The sequence below is a fragment of the Vulpes lagopus genome, chromosome 22 (genome assembly GCF_018345385.1).
Source record: "Vulpes lagopus strain Blue_001 chromosome 22, ASM1834538v1, whole genome shotgun sequence".
Lineage (NCBI taxonomy): Eukaryota > Metazoa > Chordata > Mammalia > Carnivora > Canidae > Vulpes > Vulpes lagopus.
In genome coordinates this window covers 865,189-891,246 of record NC_054845.1, presented here as the reverse complement: position 1 = coordinate 891,246, position 26,058 = coordinate 865,189, and the positions used below count along the sequence as shown (strand labels likewise).

The 26,058-nt window shown below is 46.8% G+C and overlaps 1 protein-coding gene across 4 annotated transcripts; it reads right to left on the bottom strand.

The window, feature by feature from the left end:
* Positions 1-2,383: 2,383 nt before the first annotated feature.
* On the bottom strand, positions 2,384-26,046 carry INPP1 (inositol polyphosphate-1-phosphatase). Of its 4 annotated transcripts, none has more exons than XM_041737173.1 (6): positions 25,878-26,046; positions 12,781-13,044; positions 10,389-10,449; positions 7,976-8,176; positions 5,810-5,984; positions 2,384-4,309 (listed from the first exon to the last, which is right to left on the bottom strand). In XM_041737173.1, the coding sequence occupies exons 2-6, from the start codon at positions 12,982-12,984 to the stop codon at positions 3,748-3,750; spliced, it is 1,203 nt and encodes a 400-aa protein (XP_041593107.1). In that variant the 5' UTR covers positions 12,985-13,044; positions 25,878-26,046; the 3' UTR covers positions 2,384-3,747. The 4 variants fall into 4 exon arrangements, with proteins under 4 accessions (XP_041593107.1, XP_041593108.1, XP_041593109.1 ...); XM_041737174.1 differs by lacking the exon at positions 25,878-26,046 and adding an exon at positions 18,088-18,150; XM_041737175.1 differs by lacking the exon at positions 25,878-26,046 and having other exon boundaries at positions 12,781-15,558.
* Positions 26,047-26,058: the final 12 nt, after the last annotated feature.

Genomic DNA, 26,058 nt, shown 5'->3' with positions numbered 1-26,058 from the left:
AAATATTTACTAATTGCTTTTAATAGCGACGTAAATGCCTTACTGAACTATCGCTTTGTTATAATATTCCTTAAGTTGCAAGTTAAGGTGTTTTGTTCTCAAATTTAAAAGTATTGTCCCATTGGAAAAATTGTGTTATAGGGACGCCTGGGTGGCTCAGCGGTTGAAAGTCTGCCCTCAGCTCAGGTTGTGACCCCAGGGTCCGGGATCGAGTCCCACATCGGGCTCCCCCCACAAGGAGCCTGCTTCTCCCTCTGCCTGTGACTCTTGTGAATAAATAAAATCTTTTTTAAAAAATTGTATTATAGAGAGGTCTATTACAAATTGTGAATATTTTACCTTTTTTTCATAAAACCCGATATGTATTTCCATGGATAACACATCTCAATTCAGAATAGACACATTTCACCGGCTCAATAGCCACCCGAGGCTAGCAGATATCATTTGGGAATTGTAAGCCTAGATTACCTATAGATTATGATTCTCCAAATAATCTGGATAATGAAATTATAATCTATAAGAATTTATTTTTGAAAAACAACTTCTCACATGTAGGACCTTGCTTGTGATAGATTAGTATGATAAATTGATAGAAATATTTATCCTGGGGGAGAAATAACATCAAAGCTACCAAATTCTCACTGTAATGGAACTCTTCTTGTAACCCAAGGTTAAGAATACATTACCTCTCTCTGGCTTGTCATTATTTTGCCTCCTTCTCTGCTCTAGGACTTGGTATATCAGTCTAACTGCATGATGAGCTTGCCCCTGCAGCAAGCTGTCCTAACACACCGAAGGCTCCATGGGCATAGCTGGGCTCATTGGAAGGGCTGAGGTTGGTAGGCCAGCCTGGCATGGAACTCTGTGCTCGCTGAGATACTTGGCTCAAGGCAGACGCATCTACACAGCACTGAATCTCCAGTACTGATCCCCACCCAGTTGAAAGGGCTTAGCTTTCACCGTAGAGAGAGGTGGCCAGGTTCCCTCAGATTCCAGCTGCTGGGAGCTCTCTCAGTCTGGCCCCACTATCGAAACAATGCTATAGTGGAGGAAAAGCAACTTAGCTTCCCAGAGATTGCTCTCACCGCTGTGCAGCAGAAGCTTTTTACCAACCTCCATCCAGGGCTGGCAGATTGAGCTCTCCCCCGTCTCCTGTAAAACATGCTGGCTCATGCATCAGACACTGACCCTCATGGCCAACGGGCTACTCTGGCACATCCCCTCTATCACTACCCCCACCCCCTCTGTCCCATCCCTGTCAGGGGAGTTGTATGTTTGCCAAGTCTTGTGGACTCCTTTCCAAAACTGTATATTCTGGGGATCCCTGGGTGGCACAGCGGTTTGGCACCTGCCTTTGGCCCAGGGCGTGATCCTGGAGACCCGGGATCGAGTCCCACGTCAGGCTCCCGGTGCATGGAGCCTGCTTCTCTCTCTGCCTGTGTCTCTGCCTCTCTCTCTCTCTGTCTGTGACTATAATAAAAAAAAAAAAATCAAAACTGTATATTCTGATCATACTTGAAATAGATTAGTTACACATAAAATGATGGAATGTGATTTTGAAAATAAAGAATTAAAGGCTTTGGAAAGGGTTCCTAAAGAGGAGTCTTTTCTTTTTTTGAAGACTTTATTTTTTCAAGTCATCTCTAGACCTGGCGTGGGGCTCAAACTTACAACCTCAAGATCAAGAGTCATATCCCCCACCGACCAAGCCAGCCAGGTGTCCTCATAAAGGTGAGTCTTAAAAAAATAGTGTATGAGACAATCGTTAAAAAATAAAGGGAAAGGTTTAAAATTCAGAATATGTCCTCAGATTGCTTTGCAAGTATTTTTAAGTTTTTTTCTTCTAAAGAAATCAGTAAGGTCATTCTCCCATGGGTGTAGTTTGTGCAAGACAAAGTGCAGGCCTGTCCTCAGACACATGCTTAAGGAAGTGCCTCAGCTTTCCTGCAGGCTGGCGAGGAGTGTGTATGGCAGATGTTACCAGAATGGACATGACTTCCTATCTTAGCTTTTCTTATCTCATGCATTGATAAACTGCTTGTTTGGACCACATTGAAGAGGACTGTTTTCACTGCATTTTATTGATAATTTACATGCTCTGAAAATGTTCATGTGGACAATAAATGCTTTTTCTTAAACCATATTCTTTTTATTTTTAAAGATTTTATTTATTTATTCATGAGACACAGAAACAGAGAGAGGCAGAGACCCAGGCAGAGGGAGAAGCAGGCTCCCTGCGGGGACCCCGATGGGGACTCGACCCAGGGCCCCGGGATCACGCCCTGAGCCCAAGGCAGACGCTCCACCACTGAGCCCCCTGGCCTCCCTCTTAAACCGTATGCTAGTTCTCTCCGTTCTGGCACATATCAGAGAGCAGGACCCGTTTCTGGGCTTTTGTTTTTAATGTGATGTGTGAAGAATGAATTCGGTTTTCTTTAAATCCACCTTTAAGACGACGTAAGTGGTAAGAATATGGAGCTCGGGCGCCAGCAGCCAATCACCAAGCACAGTGGTGGTTTTAAGCGTAGTCGGTTCGACAGTCCTTACAGACCCCTGGGAGACGCTGCCGAAGTGCCTCTCGCCCCCAGAGGGCCGGGCGGAGAGACCCCAGGGCTGAGGTTTGGACCCCTCCCGGCAAAGCCCGGGCCTCACCAGGGCTGCTGAAGACAACAGGACAGAGGACACTGGCCGCGGCACCCCGGCAGGGGTACGGGCCACCTGAGGCCGCGGGGCAGGGCTGGGCCCTTGGAGGGGCACCGCGGAGCAGGGACAGGTCCTTGGAAGGCCGCCACCGAGCAGGGCTGCGTCCTTGGAGGGGCATCGTGGAGCAGGGCCGCGTCCTTGGAGGGGCATCACTGAGCAGGGCTGTGTTGGCTCGATGGCTCACGGAGGTCTCTGAGTAGCTGGCCCAATGTCCCCGTGGAGGCCTCGGGGTGAGCAGCCAGGGCTGCGGGCCACGGGCCGAGTGCCGAGCCGGCTGGGGTGTAGCAGCCCGTGGGTGTCGCCGTGGGGTGGGGGGCATGGCCCACTAGGTGCGGGGAGGGGAGCAGCCTGTTAGGTGTGGAGGTTGTGGCCTGTTAGGTGCGGGGGTCGCGGCCCATTAGGTCCCGGGGGTGGGTCGTGGCCCGTTAGGTCCCAGGGGGGTCGTGGCCCATTAAGTCCCGGGTGTGGGTCATGGCCCGTTAGGTCTCAGGGGGGTCATGGCCTGTTAGGTGCAGGGGTTGCAGCCCATTAAGTCCCGGGGGACGCGTCGCGGCCCGTTAGGTCCCAGGGGGGGTCGCAACCCGTTAAGTCCCGGGGGTGGGGGTTGCAGCCCGTTAGGTGTGGGGGTCACGGCCTATTAAGTCCCGGGGGGTGTGGGTTGCGGCTCGTTAGGTGCGGGGGTCGCAGCCCATTAGATCCCAGGAGGGTCGTGGCCCATTAGGTGCGGGGGTCACGCCGGTTAGGTCCCAAGGGGGTTGTGGCCTGTTAGGTCCCAGGGTAATCGCGGCCCATTAGGTGCAGGGGTTGCGGCCCGTTAGGTGCGGGGGTCGTGCCCGTTAGGTCCCAGGGGGGTCGCGGTCCGTTAGGTCCCAGAGGGGTCGCCAGCCCGTTAGGTCCCTGCGGGGTCGCGGCCATTAGGTCCCAGGGTGTCGTGCCCCATTAGGTCCCAGGTGGGGTCATGGCCCATTAGGTCCCAGGGGGAGTCGCAGCCCGTTAGGTCCCGGGGGGGTTGCGGCCCGTTAGGTCCTAGGGGGTCGCAGCCTGTTAGGTGGGGGTGCCCATGGCCGCGAGGCTGGGGATGAGCAGGCCGAGGAAGGCATCCAGCCGCTCCCTGGAGCGGTAGGCCAGCAGCCCGCCCTTGTTGGCCCAGCGCTCGGCGCCCGCAGCGCCCCGGTTAGCCGTGTGGTAGCGCAGCTGCGGCGGCTCCAGGCCCGCACCCGGCCCGGCCCGCAGGCAGCCCTGCAGGTCCGCCACGCCGCCGCCCATGGCCCGCAGGATGGCGTGCGCCGCGCAGCAGTCCCATTTGAAGGTGGTGTCCTCCGAGAAGATGTAGACGTCGGCCAGGCCCTGCACCACGCACAGGCCCTTGTAGCCCGCGCCGGCCGCGGGGAACACGCGCTCCCCGCACACGCGGCCCACGGCGGCCTTCACGGTGGCTGCCTCGCTGGTGCTGATGACAGCGGAGAGCCCGCGTGGCTGCCCTGCCTCGGGGCCCGAGCCTCCCGCCGCCTGGGGCTCCCCGCTGCTCCCCGCGGGCCCGGCGCACTGCAGGGAGTGAACGTTGGTCCCCAGGTAGGAAAGGCCCCAGTAGCAGCGTCCTCGCCACCTGCGGGACAGAGCAGGACAGAGTGCACGCGCGTCCCCACGGCTCCCGACGGGCCCAGGGCCTGCATCTGCACCTGCACCTGCGCCTGCGCCTGCACCTGCACCTGTACCTTCACCTGCACCTGCACCCGGGCCCGGCCGCTAGGACACGCACCACCTCGCCGGTCACAAGACAGGAACACAAACCACTCCCCTCCACCTGCAGGTCCCTTAGCAGCCTCACCGGGATCTTCCTCAGCACCTTCCTCTTCCGAGCTCCGCTTTGGCTTAAACACCCAGAAACGGGGACGCGGGATTTGTGGTGCGCTTACTGCTTTTTTTTCTTTCTTTCTTTTTTTTTTTTTTTTTGATTTATCAATGAGAGACGGAGAGAAGGGCAGAGGGAGAAGCAGGCTCTCCCTGCAGGGAGCCTGATCCCAGGACCCCGGGGTCATGCCCTGGGCCGAAGGTAGACGCTCAACCACTGGGCCACCCAGGGGCCCCTTGTTTCTCAATGTTTAACTATTCTGTTAGGTCGGGTTGCAGATTCCTCTACTTACAGAGGCAGGGGTCGGGCCCTAGAGACCACAACCGTGAGCGTGTCACTCAGTGGTGGAATCCGCACGTCAGCTCCAGAAGCCCCGCTCCCCAGTGACTACCCTGCCAATCATTTCTAGGCCATAATTATGTCTGCAGTGAGTCCCAATTCTTAATTTCTTAAGAATTCTTTAAAGATAACAGGGGATACACTTTCAGTTTGCAAGAAGGCAGGGTAGAGAAAAAAGGGCAAAATTGCACAGGTGCAGTTTATGTTCCCTAAAGAACAAATCTTAGTTGCCTGAAGCAACTCAAAGTTCAAGAAGGTGTAGTCATTCACATGGAAAAATAGGGCCTATTTCGAAACTGAAACCAACAGAAAATAGCTGCTGGCTTCCACTTGGACCCTACCTTGCCCCGGAGTCAACCAAAGTGTGGGCCACGGAGCAGAGGGGATGAGCAGCTTTGCCACCTCCACGCCCAGTGTGCGGTCCACGCCCGGGCAGGAGGGGGAGCACCCCACAGTCACCGTCTAATCTTCGCCAAACCTACTCATCTTTTCATTGGAAAATTTTCATATTTGTTTTGAATTTCTTCTAAAATTACATAAATGCGTGACTTGGCCACATAGTGATAGCATCTACCTCATTCCAAAGGTAGTAAAAGACAGCGTTACCACCGTTCTATCAATCTGGTTTTGAATGACAGGGGACAGGGAACGGGATCGCTGTATTTCAAATGCAAGACGACTACGTCTCCAAGATAGACTTCCCGTTACGAGTTACTGGCAGCATGCACCTAGCCCTCACTAAAATTATCTTTAATCTAAGACTGAAAATAGAATTTTAATTCACACCTGCAGACTTTAGTAGGAACTCCTCAGTGTATCAAGTCGTGGTGATGTCAAGTGATAATCTCAACAATAAGCAAAACAGGTTGTAAGTTCCCCCAAACCACAATATGCCAGAAATGTTCATCTTTTTACCTGAGGGTGTTTAGGTCTTGTGATACGAAAGGTTGATTGATGACTCCCATTAGGGGTACCCCTGTGTGTAGGTCATAGACACCAATTAAAATCGTGACACACTGAAGCCCGCTGGGGAAGATTCCTTCGTTGGATTTAATATCAGTAGAACCTTTTATATACTGATAAGTGGAATCTGAAAAAAATGAAGCATATTTGGTTGGACTCAGGCAATGATTATTTGAAAGGTAAAGACAAAATAAAATAATGAAAAAAATAAAAAATAAAAAAAATAAAATAATGACGGGTACGGCTATACACTCTGTCCTGTATAATTTGTCTTTTACTAATGTGGCAGCTGCTGTGGTTCTCATGTGTCCTCCCCAAATTCTAACCCCCAAAAGGGGGATGGTATTAGTAAGTCATAAGGGTGCAACCCTCATTAATGCAATTGGTGCCTTATAAAAGGGGATCCCGAGACAGCCCTAGTCCCTTGTGCCATGTAAGGACGCGGTGCCAGCTCTGAAGCCGGGAGCGAGCCTCCATCTTACCATGCCAGCACCTTGATCTTGGACTTTGCAGCCTTCAGAACCTTGAAAATAAGTTTCTGTTGTTTCTGAGCTACCTTGTCCGTGGTATTTCGTTTAGCGTCCTGAACAGACTGCAGGAGCAATCAAGTTTTACCTCTGGGTGTCACTTGCATTGAATTGTTTTTGGATCTCTTGTACTTCCATTTTTAAGATGCCTGTGTTCCATTTTCCCCAACCCTACGGGAATTCTTGAAGGGAGAGGATGCATTTATAGTTCCTGTGGTCCCTAGCATGGCACCTGGCATGTGATAAGCACTCAAATATCCATCACAGGTCAAAAGCATTGAAAAGCTAATGACTCAGGATAACTGGTGGGATTCTTTAGAGCTCCTCTTACTCAGAAGACAAGTATAATATGGATGGATAGATGGGAAAATCTTCCAGAAGTCTCTCAGGGGTGGAATCACCTTTCTTTTTTTGGTCTCCCGAGCCGAGGAAGGAAAGAGACACAAAATGTGGCACAAAAAAGAAGAAATTGATGGTGCTCCGGTGAAAAAGAAGCCGAGGTGCTAGGTTTTCCCCTGAGAGACACACGGGCAGCAGCTGCCGGCCAGCATCTAGTAAGTCGGCACCCCGTTATGCGGGCGGGCGCACAGGACCCACAGAGCTGGCTCGCAGAATCCGTTTAGGATAGAGCCAAGAAATGGGAGAGCCCTCTCCCTCAGAATCCTCAACTAATGCTAATCTGCCATCGAGTTACAAAAGATTTGGGGAAAGATGCTTAGTCTGCAGATGTAATCCACTGAGTGAATGTCCTATAATTCCCTGGTTATTAGAGGCATTTTTATGACGTCATACCAGCTCACATGCAAAACGGAAGCTGGCGGGGCCAAGGGGCATCTGCTGGGGCGGCCCCACCTGGGCTGGCACAGCCTGCGCGGCAAGTGGGCATGAAGCAAAGGAGAGACGCAAGCCGGCAGGCAGGGCCTTGCACTGACAGCCTCGCCGAATAGACCAGAAACGTGGGGCCAGAGGCTGCGGCGCTACAGCCCCGCGGACAAGAGAGTAGGAAGCTGTAAGAGGCCGCAAGCTGCCAGGGAGTCGCGATTGGTCCTGATCCCCTTGTAGGCCTGGACGAAGGTTTGGCTCTTAATTGAATTAGTGGTCACTGCTTCAAAATCGGGGGGGTATCACTTAAAAACCTGGATTTTATTTTCTCTTTAAAAACTGGAAGATCTGGACTGTGTTTCCATGTGGCAACAATCCGCTGGAGCAGAGTGTTCCTTAAATGGCATGTGTGCTCCCTTCATCACACTAATCGCCCTCCTATCACTTCATGACTCCGTCCTGTTTACCAGTTTGGCCCTTGCAATCTTTCAAAGAAGACTTGATTCAGTTTGATATAGATGTACGTGTGTACACACCCACCGACAGATACACAGCAACACACGTTATAGAGCTGTTGACACACAAATCCACAACAACACACCGTCACACATACACCTCCACTCTTCACCACTCATCTTAGGGCCTTGAGATGTTAAAGACGTCTAGGAGAATTCAACTTCACTCTCGACTGTTATTTTCCCAAGCCTCCCCACCCCACAGAGGGATTTCTAAAAAGAACAAATCAAAGCAAACACTCCCCTGTACTTACCAATGGGATCCACCCAGATTCCCAAAATGTCCTGAGGAATGTTGATCTCTACCGAATCAAGAGTTGGGTCCGTAAGGGTGACATCCTGATGAACGACCTTGGCTAGTGCTTCAGACGCCAGCTTGTTCCCATTAAGAACCTTGCTAAGAAGCTCTACTGTCTCTTCCTCCGTCGGACACAGCCTCAAGATAATCTTTTCCCCTAGAATAAAGACAAACTAAAAGCCATTATTACATCTCAAGAGTTTCAGGGGAGGAAACAGCAGCAGAAGGGTGAGGAGGAGCAAGAGCCGCCCCTTAGATTAGGGGAGGGCAGCATGTCCATACTGTGGTTGCTAAGCACCGGGTGGCTTCACGAGGCCACAGCGGCCCAGGAGTCACTCATCTACCTCCTGTGACGTGAGGGATGGATTCCAAGTATCAAAGAAACATCTTCCCGAAAACCGTCCACGTGGGCACACGTGCACAATTTTGTGCACAGCTTACGGGGGCTTGGGGGCCCCTGGACCCTGAGTCCTTGATAGTATTTATTTTTGTCTTTTGCCTTTTAATATAACTCGGTCAGCCTGTTACCGTTTGGATGGAGGATCACAGAGCTGTGAGCAGCACACGGAAGGTGAGGACGCTTGTGCCCAGGAGGTAGGCCAGCAGCAGCCAGAACACTCCCACGGGGCAAACTGTGGTGACAGGACACTCGGGCGAAGGCTCCCCTCCGGGAGGCGGCCAGGAGCAGATGCGAGCAGAGCCCCTGCTCCAGACGTGGCCACGGTGCCCCGGCACACGCTCCCCTGCAGCCCTGGACACGTGGCCCACGGGAGGACAGAGGCCGACGGACAGCGACCCAAGGGCCAGCAGGACAAGACACGGCATTCCAGGCCGCAGGTGATGTGACAGGTGCCCCCAGGACCCACGCCACTGCAGGACCGCAGCACCCATGGGTCGGACACTTGGGACGCAGGCTCCCGCCCACAGCCGAGTTTCGGAGGCCTGTGTGCTGCGTGTGTCCCTTACGGCCTGAGAAGCACAGTAGGATCCCGAACGGGGATGACTCTGGGTCAGCAAGACCCACTCCGCTGTACTTAGTGAAGCGATACTCAAACTAGACCATGGAGTTGGGGCCCAACAACACCCCACACGGCTCTCACCTAGGCCATGGAGTTGGGGCCCAGCTCCTGCACTGCTCAGGAGGTGTCCTGGGATCATCAAGGAGCAAACCCGGCTCGTTACTCCTGTGCTTACGATTCTCCAGTGAATTCCCACCAAACTACTTCTGCTCCTGCCTGCGCTCACCTCCCCATCCCAGGCTCCACATTTCTCTGGCCCAGGCCCGCTAAGCTCCTCCTCCTCCTCAGGTCTCAGGAAAGGGAAGTGGCAGCTCTTGTGGCCCCTAAAGCTCCAGGTAAATGAAATGTTAAAGTAACTGTTTTTGACGTAGTAGCCAAACACAGGATTTCAGGCACAGGATTGCTTATTAGTTAATCACTTGTTAGGTGGTTTTTAACCTTATGAAGTTTACAGGAGATTTCTCTGAGCGTCCCAGAACCGACCCCATCTTAGTACGTAGCCCATGCAGGTGACACTCTTCCAGCGTTAATCCAGAACTTAGTTTTTCCTTTGTAACTGTGCCTCTGGATGTTTGACTATTCGCCACATGATCAATGATAAGGTTCACAATTTTAATCTTCTACCACTAAACAAACAAAACACCCAAACTAAAAATAATTTGTGTCTCTGTAAAGGATCAGAGATTTTGATTTTTTTTCCTCTCTACCATCAGGGAACATGGAGGTACATCAATGGAGCATCTGGCCTGCAGGAAACTAATTAAAGAAGACTTAAAATTTGGTACTAAAAGGAAACTTTTATTTAATCCAACTCCTTTTACAGAGATTCTGAGACCAGAGAACTGATGAGGTGAACAAGTTTTCTTTGCTCAAGAGCATACAGTATTTCATAGATAGATAGGGCCGCTCTAGATTCTCAGGCAAGGCCTCTGGGCTTCCCAGGAGGCTCATGAATGGGTTTAAAACTTGGACCTAAAATTGTTCATACCGCTGTGTAATGTGCATCTTTCTGAGAACATCTGTAACTTCTGCTAGATTCTCAAAGGGCCATGCAACTTCCCCAAAGGTCATCAAATATTATTTTAAATGCTATAGACTTATATCTAAAATCATACGCATAGACTTGCTAAATAATTCCAAGATACTAATAATTCCAAGATACTAAAAATTCCAAGTTAATTCTCCAACTTAAATGGCATGATATTCTCAGGTACTGAATGAAGTTTAAGATTCAAATATGTTATTTACATGAAAGGCTCCCAAACCCTCATTTATTCCATGATGTTGTTGAAAATTAGAATACCATATGATGATTAAGTCATAAAAATACAGTAAAATTCATATACTTACCCAATTCGTTAGTAAACTCATTTGATTCTTCTCCCAAAATTTTTTTTCCCAAACCTGGAAACTGAATGATTCAGAGTATGACAAAGAAATCAAAAAACAAAACAAAGACAAAACAAAAACAGAACCCCCCCCAATCCCATGTACATGTTTAATTCTTAACATATTTTCATTTTGCACTTCAAATTACATAGCACAACTAGATCTGAAATTCATCATTCCAGAAATCAATCCAAGTATAAAAAGTGAAGTCAGCTTGATTTAGTACTTTACTTTCTAATATTTTCCTGCTCCTCTGCCTCCCCAGGAAGTCCAAATCATGGTAGGAGTCTGCAGTACTTTAGAAACTTCGTCCTTCCATTTAAGAGCCATAGAACTAGAATATTTGCAAAGGAGATATTTTACCCGTTGCTCATCAACAGCACCATGCTAGCTTATGGAGTTAACAGTGCTGCCCAAGTACCCAAGACCATTACTAATTAAGACTAGAGGATAACACGAGAGTTTGCTTTCATCTTCAGGCGTTTGCTGCACCTGTTGGAGGTATCCTTGGACTTCAGGCAAGGAGAGCAAAAAAAAAAAAAAAAAAAAAAAAAAGGAACTATTTTCTTGACAGATAATTAATACATCACCATAGAATAATAATAATAAAAAAAAAAACCCATGGAGCTAAGTAAGAATCTTTTCTCTCTCTGTAGGACCAGGAAGCATTCACATACATTTTGCTTCTGATCCTCTCTGTAGTAAAGAGAATTTTTCTCAAACTATGTGCTGAATTATTATGATCTGCGTGATGTTCTCAGGCTGCAAAAGCAAGGAAATGTTTTAAATATTTGAATTCAGTCATTTGCAGATGGCCAATAATTTTAATAGTGCCCACCACATCTTGTTTTGTTTTTCCTCTTTTAAAGAACAGCGCAAGTCGACAGGGGCTGCCAATGAGCCCACTCATGCACCGCTGCAGCTTGGTCTCCCAACTGCTTAAACACCCGTTTCTGAGGTTACAGGATGTAAGGGTCATAAAACAAAGGCATCTAGCAAAAAGTGAATGTTATTCCTTTGTTCATAAGTCCTGTCATATATTTTATGAATGAACAAATGCCTGTTACAATGCTCTGGGGCAAATATTAGCTAATGAAAGTTAATGTTGATATGTTTCTAATCCATATAATTGCTCAACCATCCCTTGTACCCAACTACTTGATCAGAAAAAAAAAAAGAAAATAATTTACTGGAGCCAGATATTACAGGGCATGAAAAAGTAGAGTTTGTAGAGATTGCAAGGGGTCATTTACTCTCTCTTCCTGCCTATGGTCAAGAATATACTTTAAATGATTCCAAATATTTTGAGAATTTCAATAGAAACTATTCTAATATTTTGTAGTGCTGTCATAAAGTTCTATCCTCCCAAATCTTAAAAAAAATGTTTGATTATTAGATTATCATGCAAAAGCAAACATAGTATTGCAAAGAATGCAAACTCTGGAGCCAGTCAGCCAGTGCTCAAAAGCCAGCCCTGCCACTCACTTGCTGTGTAACCTTGGGCAAATTACTTAACCTGTCTGTGCTTCTTTTTTCTGATCCGTTGGAATAATAGTTCTTATCTCATAAAATTATTATGATAGTTAAATAAATTAATATATTTAGAGCCGTTAGAAGTGCCTGACACACAGTAAGGACTTATAAGTGTCTGCTAGTGTTATTATTTATTATTACTACTTATGAATAGTTTCTTTTCCCAGCCAGCTTCAGAGAGCTAGAATCATGATCATTGTTAGTTATAAGCAATGATTTTCTATGAGAATAAAAGGGGATTTTCAGGCTTTAGGCTTGTGCAAGCCCATAACTGATTAGATAACCATTTGATAAAAGATTATATCAAAAGGCAGGACAGGATATGTCAAATCAAAAAAAAAAAAAGAAGTCAATAAAATAGTATGTTCTCATTGCTACTGAGATAAATTCTATGTGCCAGGCACACAAATACACATTGAAGGAAAATGTTCTGACAATATTTAGTAAACCATAGCTGTGGTTCTCTCATGGTAGGATTAAGGATTCTTATTTTTGCTTATTTTTCCAGAGAATGTGTATTATTTATTAAAAAGAAACTCATTAATAAATAAAAAGCTCCATATCCAAATGTTTCTCTTTAGCTGTCAGAACTGTGATTTCTTTTTTGCCTTATATGCTTTTCTATTTTTTAATTTTTTTCTGCAATGAACATTTTAGTCATTTTATAGTCAAAACAGGAGGGGAAATCCCAAGTTGTTTATATTAGAGTCCTGGGTGCTAGTGTTCTGAGGTAGGGAAGGAAAAGAAAAAGGCAGGCTATGTATTGGGAAAAACCACAGGGTGAGGATTTTGTGATTACCTTGGCTGTGACCTTCCCTACCTTGTTCTCCATGTTCTGTTTTATGACTTCCTGTACAAGGACATCAGCCAGCGTCTTGAAATCAACGGCAAACTTCTTGTTCTTTTCTCCGTTTTTCTTTTCTTCTATCAGGAGCTGGAAGAGGGCCTCCTGCTGCCTGCAGGCCCGGGCGATGTTGGCAGCCTTCTCCGAGACGCGGAGCAGCTCCCGCAGGACGGCTGACATTTCGGAACCTGGCTCTGCAGCTCAGCCGCTGGCGGAATGGGGCCCGGCCTGGGCCGGCAGCTGGGAAGCCCAGGAACGTGGGAGAGAAAGCAGTTCAGGGCCGACGTCGGGGCGTGCGGCCTACTACATCACCCGCCGGGGTCGGCGGGGTCAGCCAGGCTAGTGTGGCCCACGCACATCCCAGTGTGGAAGACCACATGGCATCTAAAATCTGAAACTTATTTTTTAAATGCTTCCAAAAAATACTTTGAGTCTCAAAAATCCATTATGCAAAAAACTGAATGCTCAGTGAAAGAAAGGCTTTGAACATCTACATTATTAATCCCTAGAGCGACAGGCAGGCAGATACAAAACCGCAGGGTTGGAAGGAAAGCCTAAGTCTTGTCGTGACCTTGGAGTGGTGGCTCAGGCTCAGTGGCCCTGGAAGTAGCACTTTCTTTCACCATATTGGGGAACAGGAGAGCAGTGGAGGAGGATTTATCCTGTCAGTTTGGGGGCAGCTTTCACAAGTACTGTAGCTACCTTTCCCCGGAAGCCTCACCAAGCCTGGTACACGGTGTCATCATGAGAATTACCGGGAGGGCTGTCAGCCTCGTCTTATGGTCAAGGGACCTGAAGCCTGGAGGGAGGAGGTAACTTCTTCAGGCTTACACAAGACTAAGCGGCAGGGCCCTGAGTCAGTCCTACACACACGCTCGGGCTCTCTATGACCATAATCAACACTCGCCTTCTTAAAAAAAGAAAACAAAAGTTCCTTAATAGACTCTACAAGACTGAGGACCAATGCAACAAAGCTATCAGTGTCACGGGGTTAACTGGGAATGGTCATAGTTGCTTTGTCTTAGGTTTGCTCCCCCAAAAAGCTATTTTCTTAAGATTATGGGTCAAACACCATGTGAAACCATATCCACCTTCAACACCAGTAAAAGGAAAGTGAATAAAAATGAGACATCTTCCTTTACTATTAGGTAGACCAAGCTGTTGTAAGTTAGCATTCATTCTTGCAAGTATGGTGAAACAGGTATGGATACTCTGCTCTTAGGCATGCAGACAAGTGGGATTCCAGAAGGCGTTTGAGAAAAATGTATCGAGATCCCTAGAGATGTCACTACCTTTAACCAGTAATTCCATTTTGCCTTAATTTGTCTTAAAAAAAAACCAAAAAACAAAAAAAAACAAACAGAAAGAGTTGGGTTGGGTTAAAATATTTCTGCAAAAGAAGGATTAATATTTACAATACCAAAAAGAAATAATGACACGTATATGGTATAAATTATAGATAATATACATAAGATGTACACATAAACATGTTGGGGTACACATGCCCCAGGAGTATAAATTCAGTAACTTAGACAAATTTGATTTCTTAGTAAATGTTCTAAGTGATTCTATTATAAGGGAAGAGAAAATAATCAGTGAACCACTAGTATCCTGAAAAGCAGCATGAAGATTTTAAACGGTCTAGTTTGAGAGCTTTCTGGATAAAGAATATCAGTATTCTCTATTTTCCTCAACTTTGTTAAAAGCAGTTTTGGTTTTGTTTTAAAGAAATATCACACCACTGCCCTGTTGCAGGACCAGGAAATTTTGCCTGCGATGCCCTCAGAACACTGAGGCGAGCTACTCACGCAGACTGCAAACCCCAGGAAATAGCACCAGCCCTTCCCTCACACAGGACGCTCGCCAGCTTAGTGCCGAGGGGTTTCTGTGTCGCTGCCCCAGAGGTCTCGATCTCTCCCCTTTGAGCTTGACCTGTATTTCCTCAATAAGGACCATATTCTCCCACAACCTGGGCACAGCTACTTGACCAGTAGGAAAGAAGTATCAGCTACAAACTTCAGTCCTGAGGGTAACAGGTGTACAGATTTTAGGAATTCATCATAACCCAATAATCAGGCTTTTCAGTTCCAAAGTTATCCTGGAGTCCGACCTTAATCACTATTCTGACCCCGGGAAACACTAGCATATTTCATTAGGCTCCAGGCTGAATGCCCAGGTTCAGCTTGGGACGAAGCTCTCTCCAGCCATCCTCGAGAGCCCAGCACTATTTGCCTTTCTTCAGGGTCCTAGCTCCCTAAAAAAACAAACAAACAAACAAACAAACAAAAAAAACAAAACAAAACAAAAAAACAAATCTCTCACAGCTCTCATGATCTACATGCAAAACGTTCTGATTGACCTGTGCAAGTAGGCTGCTACTTTCTGGCTGAAGGGACCATTTCCTCCGTACAAGTGGAACCCCCATTCTACCGGCTTCTCCAGAAGCTGCTTTCACATGCCTCCCTCCTTTTGTGCTCCCCTCAGTTCATGAAGACCACAACCCTGAGGGGTGCGCAGGTCAAGTCATCCTCACCCAGAATGACTCAACTCAAAGTACTCAACTTGCCTGTGGAGAACCTGAGATCTATGTTCAATGGCAAGTTTCTTCAGATTTGTCAATGACTCTAACTAACACTTGTAAAAATTATCTTTCAGATGATTTTTTAAAAAAGATTTATTTTAGAGAGAGAGAGGGAGAGAGAGAGAGAGACTCAAGCAGACTCTACGCGGACCACGGAGCCCAACATGGGGCTCAATCTCATGGTGCTGAGATCATGACCTGAGCCAAAAATCAAGACTCGGATGCTTAACTGACTGAGCCACCTGGGTGCCCCACACTTACATGATTTTTTAAAAAGCAAATTTACATATTCTTTTTTTTTTTTTAAATATTTTGGCTGCTCCTCATGGGATACAGGTGTATGTGAGATGGATTTTTTTTTTTTTTTATTTATGATAGTCACAGAGAGAGAGAGAGAGAGAGGCAGAGACACAGGCAGAGGGAGAAGCAGGCTCCATGCACTGGGAGCCCGACGTGGGACTCGATCCCGGGTCTCCAGGATCGCGCCCCGGGCCAAAGACAGGCGCCAAACCGCTGCGCCACCCAGGGATCCCTACATATTCATTTTTTGACCTAAGTTAGTTTTACTGAAACATTTCAAATACTTTATTTTTTTTTTTTTTAAGATTTTACTTATTTATTCATGAGAGACAGAGACAGAGAGAGGCGGAGACACAGGCAGAGGGAGAAGCAGGCCCCATGCAGGGAGCCCGATGTGGGACTCAATCCTGGGTCTTCAGGATCAGGCCCTGGGCTGCAGGCAGCGCTAAACCACTGAGCCACTGGGGCTGCCCCATTTCAAATACTTTAAGTGAAATATATTATATAGACTTGTGATTAGGAAGTTAGGACATTTACCATAAATTTAATATCTTTGAATATAGAAGAAATTCTCTTTGATTAGTATTTCTTCATAGTTGACCCAGGAGCCACCTGGATCACATAGACTCCTGGGCTGCATCCCACCTTGGCTGAGTCAGACTCTGCGGGGCGGGGCCCGGGATCTGTCCTTCTGTCAGCCTCCCAGATGGCACTAAGCACTGCGGTGGAACAGCTACCCTTCTCCAGGCCCCGATTCTTCTTTGGCACCGTGCGTGGCCGGTCCACAGGAGCTGGCCCGTGGTGGCGGATACCTTGGGGCACCGTGTAGGTGCCGTAGTTCTGACAGTCGTCCATGTGCAGAGACAGGCCCAAGTTAAGACAATAGCTGGCCTGTACTCAGTGCTTGCCGTATGCCAGGGATCCTTCTAAGCACTTTATGTGTATTATTCGTTTAACTTTAGCACAACTTTATGAGGAAGGTACTACGATCTCTACCTTCCAGATGAAGAAACGGAGGCATGGGAGGTTAAGCAGCCCCAAATCACACAGCTAGGAAGCGGCCGGGACAAGATTCAAGTCCCCAGAAACCAGAAGAAGCCCTCACTGTAAGCCAGCACTCTAGCCAATAAAATTCTTTCATAAAATCTTAGCTGCTAACTCAGGGGAGGAGTAATTATTGGGTAAATCATCATAAACATATTATTAAAAGGTGCGTTATAGGGCAGCCCTGGTAGTGCAGCAGTTTAGCGCCATCTGCAGCCTGGGGTGTGATCCTGAGGACCCGGGATCGAGTCCCATGTCAGGCTCCCCATGTGGAGCCTGTTTCTCCCTCTGCCTGTGTTTCTGCCTCTCTCTCTCTCTTTCTGTGTCTCTATGAATAAATAAATAAAATCTTTTTTTTTTTAAATAGGTGCGTTATAGGGCAAAAAAAGTAGAGAAACACACCTAGCTGATAGTAGTCACTAGTTTGACTATTAAAATCACCACCTGAAAATAAAATAAAATAAAATAAAATAAAATAAAATAAAATAAAATAAAATAAAATAAAATAAAATAAAAAATAAAATAAAATAAAATAAAATCACCACCTGGCATTTGACTTCCTTTCTACTCCTAGAAAGTCCTTTTTCCCAGCTGGTCCTCCATATAAATCATCTTTGCTGGAGAGTAAAATCCCACCCATCACATCCTTCTTAGTCCTTAACTGGCGGCTTTGGCATCGGGGAAGGGCCTAGCTCAGGCCTCGCATCTAACTCCTCTTGGATTACTTTGCTGCGGCTGCTGAGACAAAATACCACCGCCTGGGGGGTTTAACAGCAGCAGTTTATTTTTCTCACAGTTCTGAAGTTCTAAGAGTGAGGTGTCCGCAGGCGTGGTTTCTCCTGAAGCCTCTCCCCTAGACACGCAGATACCACCTCCTTCCGAGTCCTCACCCAGCTTTTCCTCTGTGCAGAGCATCCCTGGTGTCTCTCCCTCTTTTTATGAAGACACCAGTCAGATTGGATTAGGGCTCACCTATATGGCCTCGTTAACCCTAATCACCTCCTTGAAGGCCCAGTCTCCAAATAAAATCACAGTACGGGGCACTGGGGGTTAGGACCTTAATACACAGATGTGGGGGGACTGGAGCTTACCCCCGACACCGCTCCTGAAAGAAAGACCTTGGTAATCTTAGCAGATATCAACAAAGTCTATTCCTTTGTCTTTTGTTTTCTGGCCAAACAGTAAAAATGGAGTAGCGGTCTCTTCCCCATTCATATGGCCAATAAATTTAGTTCTGTGGGTCAATCTCCCTATTAGGGGCCATTCAGTTTATTTATTTATTTTTTGTTTTTGTTTTTGGCCATTCACTTTAATAGCCAAGTCATTGGGGATCCCTGGGTGGCTCAGCAGTTTAGTACCTGCCTTCGGCCCAGGGCGCAATCCTGGAGTCTTGGGATCGAGTCCCGCGTCGGGCTCCTGGCATGGAGCCTGCTTCTCCCTCTGCCTGTGTCTCTGCCTCTCTCTCTCTCTGTGTGTCTATCATAAATAAATAAATAAATCTTTTTAAAAAAAATAGCCAAGTCATTAATGATGCAGTGAACCTGGGATTAGCACTCATCAGCCTTACTCGGGGACAGCACATTTCAAGGCATATTTCATCAGAATGGGTTTAAAGAGGTTACATTCGTCATCATCTCAACCCAAAGGTGCATTAACAGACGTGCATCGCAACGTCAGAAACAGTCTCTTTAGATTTTCGTGGTGTTTTTCATCTCCAGTTGGAGAAATGGTGAATACATTGAAGTGGGGGAAAAAATGCTCTTAAGACTGTTCCTGGAAGCCCAAACGTCTCTACACAGACCAAACTCCATTTAATTTCTAAACATTCTGATAATTTCAGCAAACCACCAGTGTTTGAAAAATCACATTTGAATAATATGCACATATTTCGGACGTGACGTGTAGTATAATAGGAAAGACCCAGGCCTTGGGGACACACGTGGCCTCCTCGTCATGGACAGCTGTGTGGCGCCAGGTGATTTACTTACCCCTTCTGAGCCTCCCTCCTCTGTAACAGGAATATAATCCGCAAGTTGCCAGAAACTAGTGACGATCAAATGAGAGATTTCGGGAAAAGAACCAGCACAGGGCTCTGCACGCCGGGAGCCCAGGACAGCGGTGGCTTTTACGCGGCTTCATGGAAACCACAGGCACGCGTCCTTGGTTGAGAAGTTAGGAGGCTGGCGACCCGGGGGGCCGCCGAAACCTCGTCTGCAAGGCCGCTAGGCCATGAACCCCGAAGGCTGGGAGCTACTCGCAGTCCCGGGGTGACCCACAACAAGCTTCCTTTGCAGGCCGGTCTGACTGCCTGGGTCTGGCTGGAGACCTGGCTCCCGGGGGACGGCCTGGCCGGGTTGGGGGGCCTCGGGGTCCGTGAGGATCCCAGGCTGGGCGCGGCCGCTCTGTGCCGAGCCTGGCGGTGCCACGAGCCGGCCTGCTTCACGGGTCGCGGTCACAGCGGCCACACAATGAGGGCCCTCAACGGACAGGACTGCCCGCCTGAATGAGCAAGAAGGTCAAAGCATTTCCGTCGACATCGTTTCCTCCTGCGGGTAATCCACGGCGTCTGCAGCTTTTCGCCGTTCGAGGACTCCCTCCACCCCCACCCACGTCCTGAACCCAGGTTTTCATCCTCTGATGATGGACAATTTGGAGCTGCCATGTGGCAGCCGAGCCTGACGGTCCCGGCCACGGGGAAGGAGGCCAGGCTTCACGGGTCGCCTGGGTGTCCCACGGGGAGGCAGCAGGTGGCCTCTCAAGGGGGCGCCAATGCCCGAGGGTCTCTAGTGGGCCAGCCAGGGGCCGGCCGCGGCTTCACGTGGCACACACTGCCGTCACAGAGCAGTCGTGACTTTGCTCCCCCTCCATGGTACTGCCCTGAGGACAGGTGGCCACCCAGCAGGAGTGCAGGAACAGGCCTGGGCCCACACGGACTCTGCTGGGGGCTCAACCGGCCCAGCTGGAGCACCAGCCAGGGCTAACGTGCAACCTGCTAACAGTAGCCTCACGGGTGCCACCTGGCTCTTTCACCTGCCCACCTGGTCACCTAGGCGGGGGACTATGTCAGAAGCACTGGTGGCTGTTTAAATACTGCCTTTTAACTCACTGGGAACTAAATTATCTTTCCAGTGGATGAGCCTTGTTCACCTTTCAGGTATTTGATTATCAAACATTTCTCAGAATCCATTAAGAGGTGCAGAATGGGGAACCCCGGGGGCTCAGCGGCTGAGCGTCTCCTTCTGCCCAGGGCGTGACCCGGGGTCCCGGGATCGAGGCCCGCGTTGGGCTCCCTCATGGAGCCTGCTTCTCCCTAGGCCTGGGTCCCTGCCTCTCTCTCTCTCTCTCTCTCTCTCTCTGTGTCTCTCATGAATAAATAGATAAATCTTAAAAAAAAAAAAAAAAGAAAAAAAGACCCTACTATGCAGCAGTGAGAATGGATGAATCGCTGTAGGCGACAACGTGGCCACATGTCACAGAAACAGGCTGTTGAGGGAAAGATGTCAGCCACAGACCATGTAGCGGGCGATTTACTTGAAGTCTGAGAACAGGCGATGCTGACTTAGGATGTGGGAAGTCACAGTGGAGGCCCGGCCTGCAGGAGAGGAGGGGCTGTCGGCGGGGACCCGACGGGCCGGTAGCCCTGGGTCTGGGTGCAGCCGCCGCAGGGCCTCTGTAGACCCCTCGAGCGGTGTGCCTGGGACCTGCGTGCTGCTCTGTTTCTAGTTCAACGAGGAGCAATTTTAAAAGTGTGTGTGTGGAGAGACACAGAGAGACAGAGACAGACAGACAGAGAGACACACACACAGAAACAGAGAGACAGAGAGAGACACACAGAGACAGACAGAAAGACAGAGAGACAGGCAGGGGCGTGCCCTCCGTGGGGGCAACGTGTAGTTGAAACATATGAAAACTACCTACATGGACAGCCTGGCCCGGGTTCTGATTCGCGCGAGCTATGCCTCGGCTGCTGGGCCCCGATGCACGTTGCTTCAGTTTGGGACGTGCAGAGCACAGCTGGGCTCGCTCAGAGAAGGCCCCAGCGGGTGCCCCCGGGCCTCCTGCCCGCCCAGGCCGGGAGCCGGGGTGCTGGGGCCGGGCGGCCTCCCCCGGGCCTGGGCCCGAGTGCGAGGGGAGAGGGTGGGGATGGCTGCTGAGGATAGTTTTCATATGTTTCAACTTTTATGCGCTCAAGGATGTGTTTAGAACAACCGTGGTGTCACAAATTCCATAGAAGATGACAAACAGAAGCAGATTCAGTATAACCGTCTTAGCTATAGGAAAGAATACAATTTTTTTAAAAGAATACCAATGTAATGTATAATTCAAGGCAGAAAGAAAAGACACAAGGTATCTGGCTTGTAGAAAGACTCTTCCCGTAGCAGATTATAGTTTTGATAATTGTTCATCAGAATCTAGTCTTACTAATCTTCAAGTCCCTTTTGATGTTTTCCTTCACAGGTAACATTTTGCAATCATCTTCTCTGTCTTTCTGAACACCTGCAACACTTACTTTCGCACCAGCTCACTTAACATTTGCCTTTTTTTGTCTGCGCGGGCTTTGTGGGTGGGTAGTAGGGCTTCAGGTTAGGCCGCAGGAGAGCTAGTTCCTAGGCTAGGCTTTGCCTTGAACCAACCAGGTGTGAGACCTTGGCCTCATGACTTAAGCTGTCCGGGTCTTGTTTCCCTTGGAGGGACACAGAGCTTGAAGGAGATGATGTCTATGGTCTGTTCCAGTTCAAAACTTCCCTGTTTTTTTCTTTTTTTTTTTTGTATCTGTTTTCCAAATAAAAGAAGTTAACGAATACTATCCAGCCTTAAAAAGGAATGAAATTCTGGTACTTTCTATGACATGGATGAACTTTGGAAACATTATGCTAAGTGAACTAAGCCGACTCAAAAGAACAAGTATTGTATGATTCCACTTATGTGAGGTACCCAAAAAGGTCAAATTTGTAGAGACAGAAAGTAGAATGGTGCTTACTGAGGCTGGAGGGAGAGAATAGGGAGTTATTGTTTAATGGGTCCAGACTACCAATTTGGGATAGGGAGAGGGTTCTGGAAATGATAGTGGTGATGGTTCCATAGCAGTGGGAATATACTTAACGCCAGTGAATTATACACTTGAAAATGGTTATAATAGTAAATTTTGTTTCTATATATATATTTACTACAATTTTTAGAGAGTAAAAATTGAAATTATAGATTTGAAAAATGCACATTTAAAACCTGTTGATATTTATCATCTACCTAACGAGGACATAATAAATACTTGTTGATTGACTGGAAAAAATGAGACTGGGGGAGGGGCATGAAAATTAGGTTGAAAGGGCACTAGGCTATTTGTCTTAAAGTCGATTTTTGGGGGGATCCCTGGGTGGCTCAGCGGATTGGCGCCTGCCTTTGGCCCAGGGCACGATCCTGGAGTCCTGGGATCAAGTCCTGTGTCGGGCTCCCGGCATGGAGCCTGCTTCTCCCTCCTCCTGTGTCTCTGCCTCTCTCTCCTCTCTCTATGACTATCATGAATAAGTAATTTAAAAAAAAGTTGATTTTTTTCCAGGAATCACATTGGTTTTTAATACTTAGATTATATGTTCATATATAGTGGTCAGGGTGTGGATGGAGGGGTTAATGAACATTATGAGGAGGACCTAAGCCCTCATCCAAGCCAGCCCATGGAGCACCATTATTCTCTAATGGGCTATAAATTCCTTGAGAACAGGATACAGTTTTTTTTTTTTTTTTCTATCTCCTAATGACGCACAGGGGTAGTTCTGTTAGTTAATTGTTTGATTTTCATTCCATTGGAGATAAACATGTTTAAATCTTTTTTTTTAATTTTTCTTTTTTACAAAGAATTTATTTATTTATGAGAAACACACACACACACACACACACACACACAGAGGCAGAGACACAGGCAGAGGGAGAAGCAGGCTCCATGCAGGGAGCCCGACGTGGGACTCGATCCCAGGTCTCCAGGATCACGCCCCGGGCTAAAGGCGGCGCTAAACCACTAAGTCACCGGAGCTGCTGATAAACATGTTTAAAAAGATTTTCTTCCACCAAAATTAATTTGTAAGAGATTATTCATTATGCAAATCTTCAGGTTATAACTGTTAGACAATTCAAAAGAGTTCTTTACAGACCTTTTTAGAAGATGGCTTTTATTACTGTAATAATAAATAACATGACCAAAATATATTCTCTGAATGTTATAGTAGGAAAACAAACATCATAGATCATGTTATGTATCACTTTTTTGCTGACTGGATTTAGTAGCATATCTGTCATTCTACTTTCACTTTGTAGAGGCAAGTGAATATTTTAACAGATAACTTTCACTTTGTAGAGTCAAGTAAATATTTTAACAGATATTTACTAATGTTGAATAAATCAATACCCAATATTGAATGTAACATTTGCCTTTAAAGGAACACAAATAAAATACAGTTCTTTTGGGTGCCTGGCTTCGGCTCAGGTCGTGATCCTGGGGTCCTGGGATCGATTCCTTAATAGGGCTTCCCGCAGGAAGCCTGCTTCTCTCTCTCTGCCTGTGTCTCTGCCTCTCTCTGTGTGTCTCTCATGAATAAATAAATAAACAATATATATATATAAGAAAATATAGTCCTTTTACTTGAAAAGCTCAAATTAATAAAGACATAAATGGTTCATTAGAACAATATGTAAATATACTAAATTCTCTTGCATTCTTGCTAATCCTGCTTCTGTCTAAGCTGGTTATCTTCTTGACCTGATTCTTTATTTCTACCTCCCCCATCCTTTGCTATTAATGATGCTTACCATCAGCCATATTTTTAAAACAGACCTGTCTTATTCCCAGATCAAACTGGGATTATATGTGATTGTATGTAATTCTTGCAAATTCCCAGGGGAAGAAAAAAAAAAAAAACCCTGAGAAGTTTTCTAGAATTTGGAAGATCAGATCCTATTTAAAAAGCAACTGATAACGAAAAATTATGACATCCCTGTAACTAAATTAAGTCCTCCTTAAGCAATATTAAAAGACCAGTTTCTTTTGGTCATTTAAATTTAACTCCTTTGCTATTAACCAGAACTCTCATTAGCATTGCAGGAAACCCACCATCATCATTCTGTAAAGAAAAGGACAAGTTTAAGGATCTATTGGTAAGGTTAGCAAATATTCACATTAATTTAAACTTGGATAATTAAGTTAGGAGGTTTTAAATATTTAGATGATTAAAAATAAAAACAAGCCAGCAAACAACCCTCTCCACCCCTCAAAAAAACAAAACAAGAGAAATAGAGAAAAGGAATGGAGAGAGAAGAAAAGGAAACTCTCATACTTCCCATCATAGTAATTCATCTTAAATTCTTTTATAGATGTTCAATGCTCATAGTAATTCATCTTAAATTCTTTTATAGATGTTCAATGCTCTATTTTGTTAGTTCGTTTTATATATAACTGACCAAATTTTATGCCCAACTCTTTTTTTTTCTTTTTTGGATGGGGTTAGGTCATTTTAATAAAAGCTATAAATAATTAAAATTTACACGCTTATTTTCTCTAGTTAGGAACACAAAAGGGGTAGAAAATAAATCTGTTACATGAAAGGTATAGCCCAGTATTTTGCTATGGTTTACGAGTCACAGGAATCGGCATTAAAAGCCCATTAATGAAATGTTCCTATAACACTAGATGACTTGAATTAACACTGCATTCCACATAAAAAGAGACTGAACATGCAAAATTGTTTGTTAGGTCAATCACCAGGAGGCTTGACTACAAAAGGATATAAAAGTTTCAGATTTCTTAAATGGGTGACATCATCATAATAGTAAAACCATAGCTTAAATGGAAGCTATGTACAGGGATGAGAGAGATTATGTCAGCTATTCATTCCAGCAAGTTGTTTCCCACCAGGTGTTTCCCAACCTTGCCTTTTTTTTTTTTTTTTTTAATTTTATCATTTTGACCTATTTGACGTATCATCTCCTAACTTTAGAGATTCTGATTCAGGAAGTCCCAAGTTGCAACCCAGAATCTTTTTTTTTTTTTTTTCAACCCAGAATATTTTAAAACCACTTTTGTCGCTCGCTCCCCAGTGTACTCACTGCCTGAGGTAATTTTTTAAATTAGGCAAATTTGGGAAACACTACACTAATCATAAGAGATGGGAAAGAAAATGCTGTCAACTCTGCTTTGATTTCTAAACTCTAAAACAAACAAAAACGTCAATCTACAGAGTTTTCTTAGCTTCATGACAAGATTTAAAATATTTTAACCAGGACATTTGTGAAGGACACACATCCAGAAAAGCTCATATATACCATCCTTACCTTTAATAAATGAAGAAGATAACTTGTTTTTATTAATCATTTTATGTAACATAATTATCTTTTACACAATTTATCTACAAGATGAAACAGAACAAGGCATTTCCTAATTGTTATCAGAGACAGCAATAAAAGGAGAAATACATGTATAATGAATAGCGTTATAACTTTTGCTTCACGGTTCTTCTCTGTCCAAGAAGACATTATTTTTTACAGGACTACCACAAGCATAGTTACCATTTAAGTCTATAATGAGATGTTGCACATCCAACAGCAAGCCCAGGCTGCAATTCCCAACCACACGGTGGTGTGGTCCAAAAGCATGAAAAGAAATGGTAGCTTATTCTGTGCAAAAAAGTGTTAACTTACATAAAATCCTCTTTGTGACCAAGATCTAACTTCAAGGGTAGCATAAAAATCCACAAAAGCTTAAAAGTAAAGTAGCCCCTACATTAGAATCCAGACAAATGCACTGAAAAACGAACTCTGTCATTGCCTTTATTTTTTTCTTTATGTTCTCTATTTTTAAGGTCAAGAATGAGGTCACCGTAGTAGTTGAGTGGCTTATTTTCATCAGGAGGCGTGGCGGGCGGATCCTGACCGACCTGTCGGGCCTCAACGTCAGGGCTCGCAGGAAGCCCCCCACCCCCCGCCCGGCCCGCAGGGGTGCCCGCCGCCCCGCAGGCCACCCCGCCCGCCCGCAGGTCCCGCGGCGTCTTCCGGGGCCGAGCCGCGCGCTGGGCCGCCTCCCGCCGACCCTCCCCCTCCGCTCCCGTCGGGTCCGTCCCGCCGCGCGGGGGCCCCGGGCCTCGAGCTCCCCGCCCTCACTCACCTGCTCCGCGGGCCGCGGCGCACCTGCCGCCTGCGCAGCCCGGGGGGGCCCCCGAGCCGAGGGGAGGGGAGGCCTCGGGGAGGGGAGTTAGGGAGGCCGAGGCTTCGGGAGGGGAGGGGGGAGGCCGCGGGGCGGGGAGGCAGGGAGGAGAGGGGAGGGGGCTGGGAGGGGAACCTCGAGG

What these genes read in the sequence shown, in the direction of transcription:
- INPP1 (XM_041737173.1), bottom strand. Translation starts at nt 12,984, where the DNA reads ATGTCAGCCGTCCTGCGGGAGCTGCTCCGCGTCTCGGAGAAGGCTGCC. An exon ending in AACAGAACATGGAGAACAAG is followed by an intron (nt 10,450 to 12,780) that starts GTAGGGAAGGTC and finishes TGAATCATTCAG; the next exon opens with TTTCCAGGTTTGGGAAAAAA. An exon ending in TGAGTTTACTAACGAATTGG is followed by an intron (nt 8,177 to 10,388) that starts GTAAGTATATGA and finishes TCTTTATTCTAG; the next exon opens with GGGAAAAGATTATCTTGAGG.